The following is an 18,685-nucleotide window of genomic DNA, read 5'->3' as shown; positions in this document are numbered from 1 at the left end:
GTATGTCATGTCCAAGGACAAAGGATCTGAACTCTCAAAAAGTCAAGGATAGAGGAGGAGACATGAAGAGATGCTTTTCCTGAACTTTATAGCTCATATTTTGTGGGGGCAATAATAGGATATAGAAGCCCCGTTTGTCAAAAAGGAAATAGAAAACAAGTATCCCAGTAGGAAAACATGGTCTTCACCCTGACAAATATCTTAAATGAAACTTTTTCAAATCAGTAAGACAGCCTTCCTTCGTGAGTCCACAACTAACAAATACAGATGAGGGCATCAGATGTTACTTTTAGAGCATATTGCTTCATATAATACAAGTGAATCAGATATTTCCTCAACATAAGAGAGTCCAAAACAGAAATGCAGGCTGGGGGAAAGGGAAAACTTAGAGGAAATGGATAAGGCACTGAACAGGAAAGAGGGGGAAAAAAAAAAAAAAACTATTTTTAAAAAAGCCCTCTATGGGCCAGCCCGGTGGCGCACTGGAGAGTGCGCCGCTTGGGAGCACAGCGGCGCTCCTGCTGAGGGTTCGGATCCCATGTGGAGACCAGTTCCCGCTCACTGGCTGAGCGAGGTGCAGGCGTGACACTGAGGGTTGCGATCCCATTACCGGTCAGTAAAAAAGACAAAAAGGAAAAAAAAAAAAGCCTTCTAATTTTAGAAAGATGATATAGCATCCATAAACCAAACAACAGAATGCTATGAAAACAGAAAGAGAACCTGAAAATGTTCTTGGAAGTTGAATTTTTACAGCCAAAATAAAAATTTGATAGAGGGTTACAAGAGAAAGTTGAAGAAATCTCCTAGAAAGTAATATATACAGAAAAAGAGAAGGACTATAGAAGAAAAATTTGACTTAAAGGATTAATCCAAAAGGTCCAACCTCCTACTTAGTAGGAGTTCTAGAAAGAGAAAATGAGAAAACAGGAAGAAATTATCAAAAAAATAATAAGAGAAAAAATTTCAGAACTAAAGTTGATGAGTCCATACAGTGAATGGTCCCACTGGATGTCCAGCCCAACAATGAAGGAAAAAAACAGAAACTTATACCAGGTGTATCCCTATGAAACTTCAGAATAGCAGAGCTAAAATGAAAATACTAAGAGCTCCTGGGTTTGGGGTAAGGGGATGGGAATAGGGATAGCATTGAGGGAAGTAGATTCTGATTCAAGAAACTAGAATCAGAATCTTTAACCTTGAATGCTGGAAGGTAATAAATTTGGAGAGTAAGCCATTTTCAGCTTAAAATTCTATACACAGCCAAACTGCAAATCAATGTAAGAAAAGAAAAAAAAAAATCACATATGTAAACATTTATAAAATCTCACTGCCGTGTACCTTTTTATTAGTTACTGGAAAATGTGCTTCAGTAAAGTGAGAGAATAAACCAAGAAAGAAAAAGTCATGGATAAAATCCACAAAACAGAAAATCCAGTCCAGGGAAATGGCAAAGGGCAGTCCAAGGATGATAGCTAAACAGCAGGCCTGGAGAGCAGCAGTCCAAGATTAGATCAGGAGAACGGAAGGCTCCGCAGGGGAGGGGAGGGGATGGATGAGCCATTGGATGTGTTTGGACATTTGGGAATAAAATACTATTAGAAATAGGGAAGATCTGATGGATTTTTGAAGAAAGCAAGGAATTTTCATTGTCTTTCTGAATAAAAAGAAAACAAAGGCAGTAAATATTCTAGGTAAGACAAAACAGTGTACAAAAAAAGAAGAAACATTGTCACCTGTTCGAAAGGAGGGAGGGAAGGGAGGACAGGCAAACATCATCTGGGATTCTATCAACCAGAGATGATCACTGTTATTATTTTATCCTTCATCTTTTCAAATAAATCTGTACCACACACGTCTATTTTTACAACAATGGGATCATATTGTACTGTTCGTAATTTGCTTTTTTTCAGTTACTATTATTTTTAAATATTTATTTGACATTATATATTCTTCTGCAGCATTATTTCTAATAGGTTATATATTTTAATTAATTGAGTGGATGGACCATAATTTATTAACCAAATCCCTGTTGCTTTAATTTATCTGGTTATTATAAATATCTTGGATTATATTACAGTAAAGCAAAGATAGCTCTGACTTTGGAACTAGGACTTAGAGCCTTGTATTCCAGATTCTTAGTATATAGCTGTGATCTTGGTTTAGGAGATAAGGCCAAGAAAATGCAGAATATTTACTTCTATACATATTTATGCTAATGTCACAGACAGACAAGAATGATAAAGTCTCACCTATTAGGATTATATAATGGCTATATTTAAGATGTTTGATCTGAGGAGGCAGGTTGTTATTATGTACATGGTATACAATATATGAAAACTACTAGTCTAAACTCTGTGAGGGTGGGGATTATCTCTTTTTGGTCACTTTGTGTCTGGGATGTAGTAAGTGCCCCATTATGAGCAAAGAAACTGGTTAAACCCATGAATTAAGATAATGTAGATGTTTCCAGTATGTCTGTAAAACTAAAGAAGTAAATAAAAAATTACTTCTTAAAAAAAGTAAAGGCACTTTGAAGAAGGCTGATTAATTACAAATACTTATCTCCATTTCATTGTAGTATCTGATGAAAATTATATTAAAGGAAGCTTTTTGGAGTTCATGAGGGAATGAGAAAGAGAAAGAGGCCCTTCGCTGATAAGAGATTTCCATGAGTTTATGGAAGAGAGAGAGAGCAGGAGTAGGGGAAGCTGATGAAGAAGGATATAGGGATCTAGAGCTCCCAGCCCCACTGTCAAACACAATAGCCACTAGTCATATAAAGCTATTTAAATTTAAATGAATTATAATTAAATTAAAAATTCAGTTCCTCAGTCATGCAAGCCACATTTCAAGTGCTCAATAGCCATATGCGACTAGTGGTACTGTATTGGAAGCACAGATGTCGAACATCTCTATCGCCACATCAAATTCAGTTGTATAACACTGGCTTAGAAGATGGCACATAAGAATTCCCTAAGAACTTGAGACTCATAATTCCAAGTATGAGTAAGGAAGGGCGAGATTGAGACATGCTGCCCCCACCCGTGTCATCTGGCATTGCATGTGTAGCAGCCAGGCATCATCCAACCTCTAGACCCAGAAACAAATAAATAAATCAAAGTGTTCTTTAGAAACACTGAAGAACCTAGAGGGAAGACCTTCATGTATTTTGGCATATGAGAGCCTTCTTAACCTTATAATAATTCTATAATAGAGTTTTACAATCTGTAAAACTGGCCCACACACACTGCTTTTTACTGCCTGCATTTCTCTTAAAGACAACTTAGGATCACCGGACATTTAAGGAAACCTCCCAACATGGAAGAATATGAGCAAAGTAAAGAAATAAGTTACATTGGAGTGATGGAAAAAATCAGAGGAGCAGAAGAAAACCATAAAGTTATGTGTTATCCAAGATCAGAGAAAACAGGTAGATTAAAAACAAGAATAGGGCACTTTGAAGAAGAAATCATCAGAGACTGTCTTGGGTTGAAATTTAACTCCCACTGTAATTGTTGAGGGTGGAAAATCCTGTTATGGTAATTGAAAGGTGGGCCTTGAAGAGGTGATTAGATTGTAAGACCATGCCCTAGTACATGGATTAATAATGGTGGTCAAGGGTGTGGTTCTGAGGGCTTTAAAAGGAAAGCATGTGAGAGTCTCTCTCTCTCTGCTGTGCCATGTGAGACCCCTGCATTGTATAAAGCTACCACCAAAGACCCTCACCAGATGTGTCCCCTGGACTTTGAACTTCCCAGCCTCTGAAACTGTAAACGATAAATTTTGTTATCTTACAAAATACCCAGCTCTAGATATTTTTGTTATAAGCAACAGAAATGGACTAATACAGAGAACAAAAAAGATCCCAAGCAAATTAAAAGTAAGATTATCAAAATTAATATTTTATTAGAAGAGGTAGAAGATAAAATTAAGGTTAAGACCCAAAAAAGTAGAACAACAAAAAAGTTAAATATATTAAAACAGGAAAGAGAAGAGCCATAGGGAGAACAGTGAAAACCATGAAGCTATTATCAATAGTTTAAGAAAATTTCCCAGAACTGAAGAATACAGTGAATTTTTAAAAAAGAGCCACATCACGGCACATCATCATGAAATATCAGAATCATCAGTAATCTACAGACAGTCTTAAAAGCCGCCAGAGTTACTCACACACGCATACACATGCATACATGCACACACACACACACACACACACACACACAAATGCCTTCAAAGGAGTGAGAATCAAAGTAGTATCAAGCTTCTCATTAGTAGTGGATATTTAAAGATAATGGAGCAGTATCTTCTAGGTTCTGAGGGAAAGTGATTTTCAACCTGCAATTCTCTAACTAGCCAAATATCAATCAGTCAAGTGTAAAGATTAAAAAAAAAAAAAAAGACTTTTCCAGACAGGCAAAAACCCCAAAATTTTCTCTCTAGTACTCTTCCTTAAGAAGTTATCTAAAGATATGCTCCCTGTGAGAAATGCCCTCACCCGTCCAATGCCAAAGGATGGACATGGAGACACAAGGTACAGCGAAGCGAGACTTTAATTATGGCCTTGCAAAGCTCAGGTGTCTGAAGGGCAGGCACACGGAAAAGGGCTGTAACAAGCAATTTATTTCCTAGTACGGAAGTCCCTACCCCCGCCTCCTCACTGGCTGTGAGTACTACAGGGTGCATAATCTTCCCAGATGGCGCCTAAAATTTATTACCCCCTTGCAAGGAATTTCTTTGTCTGGGGGCTCAGGACAAACGGAAAAAGTCCAGAAACGGCAGGGAATGAAGAAAACAGTGGGTGCTAGTAACTAATTACCATGTCAAGGAGAGCCTTATCTGTTCAGAGACCCTCTGGGAAAATGAAGAAAACAAAAGAGGCTAGGAACTAATTACCATCTCAATAAAACACACTCAGATAAGTCATTTCTGAAAATGAATCACTTAGATTATTTTCTTACACTCCCCCAAAATGACAGAGGAAATCACAGACAAGGAAGGGAATAGGACCTTGGCCCCTTGCTCCCTACTCCTTGGCAGCCACATTGCTGTTCGTACTGTTCCTCGGGCACAGTAAGCTTTCTCCCATCCTGTTTTCTCTTTCTGGAATGTTTCTTCCCCAGGTATCTGCATGGCCCACTTCCTCATTTCATTCAGGTCTCTGATCAAACAGTCCCTTGAGCTTATTTTATTTTTTCATAGCACTTTCTCACCATCTGTTATACAAGAGGATACTTCAGAAAGTTTATGGAAAAATATGATTGAAAGATAATACAAATCTTACTATGAACTTTTTGAAGACACCCCATATTTGTTTGTCTGTATTCACCACCCCCGACACTAAAATATAATTTCAATAATAGCAGACAGTTTTTCTGTCTTATTTGTTGCTCCATCTTCAGTGCCTTGAACAATGTCTGGCATTTAGTAGGTGCTCAGTAATCTTTGAATAAATAAACAAATGAATGCTCTTGTTGCCAGAGGGGGCATGTTGCCTGACTCACTTGAATAAACAAATTAATTAGCTTGGACTTAGAAAACAGTGGGAATAACCCAAGAAGGTAGCAAAGGGAAATTCTAAGTTGGCAGTACTCCAGGTTAGAGTAGAAGTTCTGAGGGTCCTGACAAGAGGTCTCCAAGAAAAAAATGATTCAAAAGAATACCTGATTGTGTGGAAAGTTGAAAGAAAGAAAGAAAGACAGCTATAACAAAGACAAATATTGGAGACAGGAGCTATTATAAGAACAGAAATGTGGTTCCATACTCTACTTGGCTCAGCAGTGAACAATATTTAGAAATAAAAGTATAAGTGTATTATTTAAGTAATAATAGAGGAATTAAAAATAAGATATAAACATGTTGAGAAGATGGCAGGAAGGAATGTAGGGCTGTAAAAGTGAGCTAAATCCTTGTCTATCATAGCAGCTCAGCCAAAGTAATGAATAACTTACCATGAAATAGCAAGATGCTCAAATGTTTAGAGTTATGGATACAACTAGTAGAACAGCTGAAAGAGTTAAGAGAGGTTTCCTCTAGGGAATGGGTCTAGAAGTGGGAAACAAAGGGACAAGAATTTTTCACTATAAATATACTGTATTATTATTTGATATGTAACCTGTAAGTCTTAATTTTAGGTAAGGCTAACCATTAGATAGATAAAAATGGAATTTATGCTTTGAGACTATTAATGAAAAGAAATTTTTTAAAAGTCATCATCCACACTAAAGGTAGTGGAAAGAAGAGTTGGAAGGAACAAGAAAGCATAGGACATAGAAAACAAGACGACTGCAGTCAAACCAAATGTCTTTGATGTCAATATACCTGAGTATAAGTCCCTTTATTTAAGAGACTAAAACTTTCAAACTTTTTAAAGAAATCCACTTACTGATTTCCAGAGACATACTTAAAACAGAGTGGCAAAAGATTGAAAATGAAGGGAAAGACAGATATATGAGGCAGATAATGGAAAAAAGGAAGCAAAGTAAAATAATACTATCAGTCATAAGTGGAGTTCAGGACAGAAAGCATTGAATGAAAATGTTCTTACGGGTACAAGAATGCCATGTAAATTCATGTTATCTCTGGCTTTCTTCCTCTTTCCAGGTAATTGACATCTTGAAAGTGAGGGTCACTTTGCTCATTTTGCAATCAGTATAATGGGATTAACCCCCATTAAAAACTCCTCCCATTAAAAATTTAGAGATCCTTTAAACCTAGTTTAAAAAATAAACATTCCTTTTAGTTTCCTTTTCTAAAACATTGACAGTTTCATGTCAGTAACTGTGTGCAGTTGTCCTGGTATACATGATTTATCTGTAACAATTTGTGCTTCTAGTCCAAAGAACACGTATTCCTCAGGTATAACTGCACACATCGTGTGCTGTGGTCTCTGACATTAGGCTGTCGGACAGCTAAACTTTGCTATTGAGAATTCAGGCGAGGTTGAGAGAAGGATCTTTTGTAGGACATGCTGTTGTTGCCAGAGACTGCATGTTGCCTGACTCACTTGCCAAAAGAAAAGGGAGGAACGTGAGTTTAGTAAAATTAGTTTGACATTCGTGTTTGTTCTGTATATTCTAACTGTTTGACTTTTTATTTTTTAAATGTAGCAAATGCTGTTTACCTTGGGGGCCAAGAAATGATGGAGGTGGTGAAGAGAGATGATGAAACCATAAAGGAACATTTGTCTAAGGTAATCACTTTAGTGCTACAGGGGACAGCACTAAATGGGCAGAAATATTTACTGAGAACAGAAGACTAGAATTTGTTAGAATCCGTAAGACCTCAGGGGAGATAGAGTCAGACAGAGTTTTAGTTCTAGTTAAAATTAATGTTATCTTTGAAAGTTGCATAGAGAGTAGGTAAAGCTGATAGCATAGTTATCAAAGATCTTTTACCACCTGTTTTGTTGAATTTATTTTTAGAATTAGTATTTCTCTATTTTATCAATACATTTCAGCCTTTCTAGGCCTTGTCTTGAGAAGACTCAATAATATTTAAAGAATAAATGAAATATTTATATTCAGTATTTCATTATATTATAATAATATAATATTGAAATTATATTATATTGAAATATAAATAAAACACTGGAAAAGAACTAACATTACATATAACCTGATGAGCCTACCTTTCTTATTCTTCAATGCACCAGAGTAGGAATGTCCCTCTCTGACACCAAGAGCAGTTTTCTGAAATATTCAGTATTTGTCAATTACTCCTGCAAATTTTAGAATCTTGCAAAACATATTTGGAAGCACCAGTCTCTGAAACTATAAGGGGACTATGGTTTAGAATATCAGCACCCTAGAATTTGAGTGGCTTTGGTACTCCTGCAGCATCATTTGTCTGTCTGTCCATCCTAAATAGGATAGAGTCGCAGTGTTTATAATATGATAGTCACCTTGCCAAATGTGGTTATTTGTGGGTAATCTGAATTGAGATGTGCCATGAGTGTAAAATACACATTGGATTTCAAAAACTTAATACCAAAAAAAAGTTAAGTATTTCATTAATATTTTATATTGGTTACATGTTAAAATAATATTTTAGATATTTTAAATAAAAAATATTATTAAAAATAATTTTACACATTTCTTTATATTTTTTAACATAGTTACTAGAAATTTAAAAAAAAAAAAAAAAAAGATGACTGGTAAGGGCATCTTAACCCTCCGACTTTTGTTAGTATCGTCAGCACCACACTCTTCCCAGTGAGCTAACTGGCCATCCCTATATAGGGATCTGAACCTGTGGCCTTGGTGTTATCAAGCACCACACTCTCCCAAGTGAGCCAGGGGCCGGCCCTGTTACTAGAAATTTTTTTAATTACATATGTGCCTTGCTACTGGACAGCACTAATCTAGAGCTTTACAGTCAGTGCCATACTATGAGATCTCCTGGGTGCAATGAAATGATCCCTGCTGAGTCAGTAACTCTTACAGGGCCCAGGATCCTACAATCTGCAAGTACAGTCTTCCCGGCTGGGTTTAGAGTGTTTCATAAACTTTGAGATGTTTGACTTAAACTTGCCTACAGTGTTAATTCATATTTCTATAACCTCCCAATAGTTATCTTAAAGCAAGAAATGTATAGGTTCTTAAAAAAATATTTTGGAATATTGAAAATATTCACTCAGAGAGGACTGTCTTGTGGCTGTAATGGTCATCATGTTTCCAAAATAGCAATTGGCTAGAAATTGAAACTGTGAAAGCAGAAGGAAGCCTTCACTAGCTGAGTGGGAAGGGTCGGGGCCTTAGGAGGACCCACTCTCCAGGGCTTTCAACTTCTTCCAGTCATTGCGGGATGTGAAAATACAAGAAAAACAGTTTTTTATTTTTCAGTTAAATTATAAGTGAATCTGTTTCAAAAATGCATTTAAGTTCTCCAGGTTGGAAGTTCATAAAACAACTCAACTCCCAGTTAATAAAAGACTGGCAGATGCTCACTTCCAAAATTCTCACTTGCTCAATGACTAGACCCATCACGTGTCAGAGCCCATCTGACCACCTGTGGAAGCCAGCTGCTGTAAAATAGTCATCATTTCTGGATTCTCTTTGTATGCTGTGCTCAGAGAGAGGTCAGAGAAGAGTGCTAACTTATTCTCTCCTAAGTTAAATCCATATGCAAGCGTAATCATTCCCAGATAGCGGTCTGCTCATGGTAACTGTGTCAGGGCTGTAAGTTTACTAAAACTTTTATGGAAGAAATATGGGGGTATAATGGTAAATGGCAGATATTTCAAGGTTAGCATTAATACACAGTCCCAGGAATAACTCACAGTCACACTCCTGGGAACAGTTTTGTTTCATTTTTAAGATAGCATTAAATGTACTTGTAGAATTTGGGGAAACAAGACATTATTTAGTTTAATGATGCAAAACTACCTTGCAACTAATTGATTATCCTTTCTACCAGCTAAATTTGAGCTCTCCACTGTAATAATACAATTCCAATTCCTAAGTGAAACTAGGTACAGAGAGACAGGAAGTTTATTGCAACTTTTTGTTTCTGTAATGAAAAAGAGGAAACATGCTGTAATTTAATATTGGTAAAAGTTGGATCAACATATTATGTCCCAGTCTGCTTGAGAAAATAAGGAAACTTAACAGGCACATAGTTCTAGGAAGATGGTGGGCATTGTCTTCTGTGTAACAAACACATTGTACGTTCTCTTCTGTGTTATAAATAAAAAACATTGTCTTCTGTGTTACAAATAATTGTTGAACTTGAAAACCAGGTCCCAAGATTAGAAATATCCCTATTTTAGACATATAGTCAAAAATACTCTGTCCATTTCACTCAAACAAAGGTATTCAGAAACTTTATGTCTGTCCAGGCCGTACAATGTGAAGAGTTTCTGAGCCACACATTTTGTTGGAAAAATCATTCATATATCTCAGTTATTCAATTTAAAGCAGTTCTGAAAAATATTATCTTTGTGCCATCCAGCCAGTTAGCCATAGGAAAGTTAGCCTAAAAATAGTGTCCCTACTGTATCTATCATGCAGATGGTTTTCTGATTCTTTCTCCTTCCCTAGAAAACCATCATAGCATAATTAGCTGGCTTTGGTTCGAAATTCAAAATTTCTACTGCTGGATTTCCATTGTCCCCATGAAGAGAGCTTTTTATATTCTTGGGGGAAATAGGCCTTTGTAACTCTGAAAATCCACTGGGCTAATTGTCTTCCTTATAAGGTCTAGAGACTTTATACACAGTATTGAACAGTTGTATCAATTTGCAGTGCTTCAACACCGGGTAAAGTTATTTCCCTTTCCTGGAGCAAATGTATCAGACTCATAGTCATTTCCAAAAGAGTATACCATGATTTATGGCGTTTCTTATTAATATTCTGGTTATGTTATTTCTTTACCTGACTAAATCCAATTTGTCCTTTAAAACTTGGCTATAGTGTCATCTCCAAAAGGCCTTCCTCAGGCCCTGGTTTTGGTTAGATGTCCTTCCCCTTGGCTCCCTTTGCACCTTTGTAAAGTTATAATACTGCATTTATCATACAGTATTTAAAGAGTCAGCCATCTCCTCTCCCCCTTGTTGAGGTAAGGAGCTGTGATTTTCTCATCTCAATATCCCTTAAGATCCAGCACAATTCATGATACCTGGTAAACAATCAATAAATGTAGGCTAAATGGATAGAAGAGAGGTGGATAGATGGGGAAGCCATTAGTGTAGAGTCTAAACCTTTTTTGTGCCATGGATCTCTTTGGCTGTCTCATAAAGTATTTGGACCTCTTCTCAGAGTGACTTTTTAAGTGCGTAAAACAAATACATGAGATTACAAAAGAAATTAATTATATTGAAATATAGTTATCAAAATATTTTTAAAATAAATTTGTGATATAGTAATATGTGCATCTTTATTAACATATTCTCCTTGCATATGAAAATAATGAGATATAATAGCAGTCAGAATTACTATTGCAAATTTATAGTGATAAGTGTAAATAATTTTTTAGTATCTAATGCAAGTTTACTGTGATTTGAAAATATCCTTAATTTTTATAGGTGAAAAAATATAGGCATTACTAATACTGCTATGGTTTGTTGCCTGTATTCATAATTGAAGGAAATACTAAATTATAGGTAGAGGTTAGCAAAATAAAGATGTAATTTTTTCCCAAGTTTACATAACCCACTGCCCCCCACCCATGAACCTGCATGGACCTATAGACTGCAAGTGAAGAAGCCCTACTTTAGAGAAGCTAGAACAGGTTAGGTAGCATGGTAGTGTGTCTCGGGCATTTGGCCTTAGAACAAGAAACCATGATATGCTGCACTAAAGAGACTAGGTTATATTGAATTACTGGGGAGCCATTGAAGGGCTTAAGCAAGGGGGTAATAATCAGGGTGATACTCAGAACACTTGACAACCATATGACATAGGTACTGACCAATCAGAACATATGCCAGCTGTGAACAGTTCAGAGGTACCAGTTCATGTCAGCTCTAGGAATATGGTAAGAGTAACAAATGAGAGGGACTATTTTGGGGGAAATGTGTGGCAGAATATTGGCAAAGAAGATATCTGAGGTGGGGAGACTATTTACGAGGCTTTCACAAGATCTAAGGCAGTGGGATTGGGGGATAGAAATATTTAGGAGGTAGAGTCAAAGGCACTTAGTACTGCCAGGATATAAGGTGATGGAGGTGGAGGAATCTAAGATGATTTCTCTGTATCTGGATCTGCAGTAAGGCAGGGAATATGGGAGGAGAAGCAATAGCAAGTTGTGGGAGCAAGTAGTTCATTTTAGTACTTGTATGTGAGATGCCTGTAGGACATCCAAGTGGGCATATGTCTGGCAGGTAGCTGGTTGTATGGGTTGAAGCTTAGAAGAGTAGTTTGGGCTGAATTTTGATTTGGGCCTGATAAGGCTATAGTTGAAGCTGTGAGCATGGATATTGGCAGCCTAAGGAAGTATGCAGTATAAGGAAAGAAGACATCTGAAGATTGATCCTTGGGGAACTCAGCTGAAGGGCTGAGAGGAAGAAGAGGAGCCAGGGAATAAGATGGGAGTGGAGGGGGGAGGGGTGGGAATGAGAACCAGGATGGAATAAACCAAGGCAACAGAATCAACTGTACACTTTCGCCACCCCAATCCCAATTTTTCTGGAAGCCTCTAGGGTCTGCTCTGCTTTATGAGGCACCTGGTGTGTCCAAGGCAAATAGGAGGTCAGCATTCCCTTGTTCTGCCATTGTTCTAAACTGTAAGGGGATGTATGTCTCATTCATAGAAAAGTAAATTAGTGTTTGGTTTATAAACTTGAAGTTTTAATTTAAAACTCACTTAGGAGGGAAATTCTAAACTGCCGTGACCATCTTTGGCCCGGGCTTATGGAAACAGCTGGTGTGTGCTACTGCCAGACTGAATCTGAACATCACTATCAGTCAATAGGAGTCCGAAAGTGTCCCTAGAGAGAACACATGGGGCATAGGCTTCAAATGCAGGTAGGCAGCGTGGAGGAGCTGCCTGCTGGATGGCACTGTTCCTGCCCCAGAGGAAGGCTGGGCTACAGTGTGCTTTGGGAAAGGGGCAAAGTACCCTCAGGAACAGGAACCCCTCTGCTCTGGCTCCCCCATCCTTCTTAGCCTGCCTTCGCCCAGAGGTGCCTGTTGCCTTTGGGAACAAACCATGTGCAGTTTTTTGCAGATTTGGGCATGCAAATCCTTCTGACATGCACACGTCCTGCTTGGTCGAGCATAGGAAGTGCTCCCTGGACCAGCTAACCAAGACTGCCTTTCTGCCAAACCTCGGTCTGAAACGGATTGTGTTAGTTCTGCCTGTTTAATTTGAAGCCTGTCCAGAATGTCATAATCATCCTGGAAGTAGATAGGTTTCTTTTTATCTCAGTCGTTTTGACCTTGAGAGCTTCATTTGAGGCAATCGTGTTAACATACACTTGAGTTCTCCAGTGGAACATGATTGGAAGGAGGTGAGTGCTGGAGAGCAGAGTCCTCAGGGCCACAGCCTAGGTTCAGACTCAAGCTCCACCACTTGCTTAGTTATGTGACTTTGCTCAAGTTACCAGACCTAACTGTGCCTCCTTTACTTTATTCATCAATAAAATGGTTAATAATAGTATCTATTCTCATACAGTTGTTCCAGAAATATAATGCTGATTCATACCTTGTAATTCAGACCATGCAAGAGTGTGTAGCATGTACTGAGCATTCAACAAATGTTCATTATTACTGTTAGCTAAAACTAAAGTTATTTATAGCCTAATATGCCTCTGAGTACTTTAAAAAGACTGTATGCCTATTTCTCCCCACACACACCCCTTCACAGATATTTTCATTTTGTAATGAAAGATATTAGTGATATTAAGCATGTGGCCAAGAGGCCCTGGAATACCTGAGTCCCATTCTAGATCGTAGCCACCACTTTCCATAAGATGCCTAAAGGAGCTGTTGTATAGAAGCCATGATGAAGGAAAACACAGTAGTACTTAATTTTTACCAGGACTTGGGCCCAGTACCCTGGTGCAGAGAATCTGATGAGCTTGGCTTGGCCATTTCTCTCAGTTAAGTAAGACCATTCCAGAACATCTGCCACTTTCCTGAGGCATATAACAAGGGAGCAACAGTTACACAAGAGGATAAATTGTCTCAGTGCCTCACCAGAGGAAAGTAGATGCTTTGGGTCGGCTTTTCCCTGCAGTCCCATGTAAGAAAGAGACTAAGCTAATCACTGGCTGGCCTTGTGACTTCCACGCAGGAAGGAGTGGATTCTGGCTTTTTACCCATTAGCCACACAGGAAGGAGAGAGGCCTGCTCTGCACAGCTTTGGATGCATAGTTAGTTGTTCCGGCCACCAGGGGAGCAGTCCAGGGAGTGCCCCAGTGGGACCTGCTACCGCTCCTGTGGCACTTTTGTTTCCGCATCTCCCCTAGGTCCTGCAAAGGGAAGCAGGGTTCCGTGGACCAGAGATGTTGTGTTTTCACCTCCATCCTCGGCCACTTTTTTCAGTCTTTGGAAATTTTAAATCTCATTTCTCATTTTGGAGATTTTAATTCATGTTTATTAGATATTACCATTATTGAGCCAGTTAGAGCTAAATGGAAGAAAGGAAACAAGATAATTGAAAATTAAATGTCCTAAATCAAATGTCCCTTTCTTTAGCAATTCTGCAAATTTCTAAAAATAGTTGCTCAGGAAAAAGAAAAAAAAAGAAAAGCAGTGAAATTTTAAAGCTTTGTAGCTGCTGTGTCCCTGAGAAGAATAAGATTTTTTAATAACTGAAAGGAGATGCTTGGATTAAGAATAGGTTTCCTTTAACGTTGCAAGATCAAGGCTTAAGTGTCTTTGGCTCTGAGAGGAGGGGAGAAGCAGAAGCTTGTTGCTGCCATCTAGCCTGTTCTGTATTCTCCCCAGAGATGGAGATGCATTAGAGGACCTAACAGTTTGCACCTGAACTGGAAGGGGATGAAAACAGAGAGATGAAAGCAGGACAGGGAAATCTAGCTGGGATGTATGGGTACTAATTTGATTCCTTCCTTGGTAAGCAACTGGCTGCTTTACATCTGACCTTTTGCTTCTTTAACAAACAAAAAACCTGGTTTGGTCGGAGTTATTTCAGAGAAGGAAAGAAAAAGTGGCAAAAGCAGGAATGACATCATTTTTCTTGACCTGTCAAAGTGTGACAGAGAATGCCTTTCTGAGCATCTGCATCATTCCTCTGTGGTTACTCTCACCAGTGCTGACAACACAACGGATCAGGGCACTGTAACACATAGACCTAGCTAGGAAGCCTGTTAATTCAGCTACAGCTCTTTATGAAGTGCTGACAAAGGGAGCCTCGCACAGCCCGGGAAAGCAGAGGACATTGTCTCAGCTGCTGCGAGAACACAGGGGGCCCACCCTATGAGCCCTCCAGGGAAACAAGTAACAGTCCCAGAATGTTGGTGCCATCCTTCATTTTGAAAGATCCTTAACCAAGGATACTCAAATGGCACTGCAGCTTAGGTTCCAGGTCTCATTTATGAGGAAAAGTAGTTTTTATTTTAAAAGTAGATTTAGAGAATCTACTCTGTTATCTGAGTGTTAGTGGTGGCTTAAGGATGGAGGATATGCTTTACTGCTTATTGGTTGATGCCTTATCTTCCATCCATTCTATCTTTCTCCACAATCATTTCTAGGGAAAACAACATATATTTTGGATAATGAGTAATGTATATAATAAAACGCCTTTGTTTTTTTTAAAAATGTTTAATATTTATTGTGTTTTCTGAGCCTGACTTATGTCAAAAGCAACTTAGCAGAGGAAAATGTATTTTCTCAAAGGCCAATTTAAGGTCATGGGGCTTCTTTTTCCTCTGACCTGGGCACAACTCCCACTGTGGGTAGGAGTCTGGACCGACTCCTCACTTCACCCCACCATTGTACAATCAATTTCCGGGAGATCCCTTTGTCCTCATCTGTAATGCAGCTATTCTTTAAGAGTGCCTCCTATGTGTGACGTACTTTGACATGCTTTGCTTTCTGATCCCCACCACTATCCCACAAGGTAGGCATCTCTATCCCAACTTTACGGGGGAGTAAACAGGCACAGAGGGGCCAAGTAACTGATCCAAGTTCACAGCACTAATAAATGGCAGATCCAAGATTCCAGTGTAGCTGGATATGGCTCAGAGCCCCAGCTAGTTTGTACCAAACTTGGCTGCACAGTGAATTATGATTGAAAAGCTTCTGAAATTCAGTTTATCCATCTATTAATCCCTTTCTGTTGCTTAGAATACACAGAATTGTATAATTTGTACGAACATGAAATTTATTGCTTACATTTTCAGAAGCTGAGAAGTCCAAAATCCAGGGAACACAGCTGGTGAAGGCCTTGATGGTGGTGACAGTGACCCAGGGGTCTCACATTGCAGGAAATGGCAGAGTGGAGAGAGAGGTAGTTCCTCATGTGCTCTCCTTTTAAAGCCCTCAGAACCACACCTCTTACCACCATTATTTTAATCCATTCACTAGGGCATGGTCCTACAATCTAGTCACCTCTTCAAGGCCCCACCTTTCAATTACCATAATAGGATTTGCCACCCTCAACAGTTACAATGGTGATTAAGTTTGGGCAGGACATTCAACCCAAGGCAATCCATAAGGTTAACAAAAAATATATACATATACATACACACACACATACATTTCTTAAACTATGAAAAACTTTAATTTTATCAGACCTACCATTCTAGTAATGCCTGTAGTCCTATTAGCCTGTTGAATAGAGAGAAGTAATTCAGATAGAAATTTTTGTGTGTGGCTTTTTTCATTTTTAATATTTTAAGATGTTATGACACGAAAGTGATTTTTGTTAGTTATTAGCTAAGTCGTGAGTTGGTTTTTAATATTTCTTTGTTCTTTAAATAAATCCTCTATTAATAATGCATAAAAGCCTGCAACTCAAAATGCAATAAAACAAAGTTTTGTTGACTCCCTCGGGGCAGAATCCAGGCTTGCCTGCTGGGGCTCCCGCTTTGCCCATATGTCTGTCTGCCTGTTGTGTGTGAGGGCCCATTTGTATAGGCCTCTTCTCTTCCCTAGTCTACAAGCTTATCCAGGGCAGAGACCATCTCAATGACTCTGAATTTCAATCACTTAACCTAGTACCAGATGTGGGACAGGTTCAGATTCATTTTAGGTGGAACTCCTTTGAATCTGTCAGCTTCAGCAATTTACTGGAGAATAACACATGAGAAAAAAAGTGGGGGGAAAAACACATGAGAAAAGACAAATGTAGCTTCTGTGTGGGGACCAGCTGTAGCAAAGTGCAGGGACATTTTAGGAGGGATATGTCTCCTTAGCGACAAGTTAAAGGAAGAGTTAAAGCAAAATAAGTCTACTAACACAGAGACTATAGTAACCATAATTCCACTTTTCTACAGAAAACACAAGAGGAAAAATAAAACCGCAGTCCTGGGAAATCCAAATCAAGAAGAACTGAGAAAGTTAAATTTTGTGTTTAATAGCAAAAAGGGATTACTTAACATTGCACCAATTTGGAAACATAAAAATTCCCATCTCAATAATGTATACTTTTTATCAGCTCTCAGGAGTGTCAAAACAAGTGCTAAGGAAAAATAAACTACAGGAAATAATATATTTTCTTTTAACCCTTGAATATAAACATCCTGCTGATAGCCTAAGATTCTTAGATAACAACAACTCCAGTATTTTCACAGCAGTTATCACCCCCATGACACACAGTGCCTCAGAAAAACCACCCAGACTTTAGAAGGCTTTAAATAAAGGTAGTTGAGTTTGCTCCTGTCAGTGATTATCACACACTGTTAGATTTCATATCCTGTTTAGGACCTCCCAGTCTTCAGGTTTTGTGTTTTTGTAACATGGATCAATTCAGTGAGAATTGCAAATAGTAGTAAAAGGTACTAGTTAGGAATGTTGTCTCTGGATTTATAACCCACCTTTACAACTGACTAATTCCTTGAATTTAAGCAAGTTAATTTTGCTAAGCCTCAATTTCCTTTTTTCTGTAAAATAGGTATAAAATACCTTCCTCAGAGAATTGTGGTAAGGTTGCAATGAGGTAATAAGTGGAATGTGCTTAGCACAGAGCCTGGTACATTATTCTCAGTTTCTATCCGTTCATTATTGTTCATTGTGATTCATTTTTACACACCAATATAATAGTGTATACACTTAACTACTATGTTTTGGTGTTCAGTTATTTCTCTTTTTTTCTACTTCACCTGTCCTCCCTTATTCCCCACCACTACCTCCACACACTCAATACTTTTTCATTTTCCTGTTTAGGGTTACAGGTGCAGAGTCCTCTGGTCAGATCTATTGCCTGTGATTTATGATGTATAGGGAACAGGAAGTATCTCAAGCCAGTGTACATAAAGGCATTAGATAACCGTGTGTTTTACTTGTGAGCCAAGATTTTCATAGAGAGCCCTTCAGTGAATAGGGCCTGAAGAAGAACTTTTAAAACAAAACAAAATTTTAAAAAACCTCACCCCACAATCAATTAGAGATTTAACCAAATGGAGCCCACTCTGCATGCCCAGTGGTCATGGAGAATTGAGAAATAAAATCAGATGAACACATGGGAAATCTACAATTTTCACCTTCATGCTGTCTTGAAAACTGGTACCACTTTTTATTGAGGTTTCTAGGACATGCTTTGGTCAGTGTGTACCTCATAATTCCTTGGACATGATTTGTGTCTTGATACCCAAAGGTAGGTATAGAGTCTCTATAATCCATGTGAATTACCCTTGCTCAGCTGTCTAACACCTCCATGCATGACGGAAGGGAGGATGTTTGCCTGGTGATGAGCACCCATCAAGTTGGACTTCTCATTGGAAACACTTCAAGGTGTAATTGCCTCACTGAAAAGTAAATGTCAAGTTCTTCACAGAAATAGTCTTTTTTTTTTTTTTTTAAATAAAGATGACGGGTAAGGGGATCTTAACTCTTGACTGGGTGTTGTCAGCACCACACTCTCCCAAGTGAGCCACAGGCCAGCCCCAGAAATAGTCTTTGAAAGGTCAGGCAGAAGGCAGAAAGCAACAGCAGGTGCATGCATTGATGTTCTTCTTGTCAAGGAGACTTTCTTAGAGGAAGTATTTTCTTTTTTATTTTGAATTTTTATTTTGTCAATATACAATGTAGTTGATTATTATGTCCCATCACCGAAACCTCCCTCC

General features: G+C 38.4%; 1 protein-coding gene across 2 annotated transcripts in view; it reads left to right on the top strand.

Annotated features, from left to right (window-relative positions):
* Nucleotides 1-18,685, top strand: part of LOC103590961 (chromosome unknown open reading frame, human C2orf43) — a 114,055-nt gene that overhangs the window by 87,902 nt on the left and 7,468 nt on the right. Inside the window, exons 5-6 of one of the 2 annotated variants that reach the window (XM_008573333.1) lie at nt 7,107-7,189; nt 16,898-17,083. In XM_008573333.1, the coding sequence (XP_008571555.1) occupies nt 7,107-7,189; nt 16,898-16,918 (104 nt within the window). In that variant the 3' untranslated portion in view covers nt 16,919-17,083. Of the gene's footprint in view, nt 1-7,106; nt 7,190-16,897; nt 17,084-18,685 lie in introns of those variants that run through there. The other variant, XM_008573325.1, reaches the window with a different exon arrangement.

This window comes from Galeopterus variegatus, unplaced genomic scaffold (assembly GCF_000696425.1).
Source record: "Galeopterus variegatus unplaced genomic scaffold, G_variegatus-3.0.2 Scaffold52, whole genome shotgun sequence".
Taxonomy (NCBI): domain Eukaryota; kingdom Metazoa; phylum Chordata; class Mammalia; order Dermoptera; family Cynocephalidae; genus Galeopterus; species Galeopterus variegatus.
The sequence above is the reverse complement of the archived record's forward strand: the minus strand, read 5'-3'. Positions and strand labels throughout refer to the sequence as shown.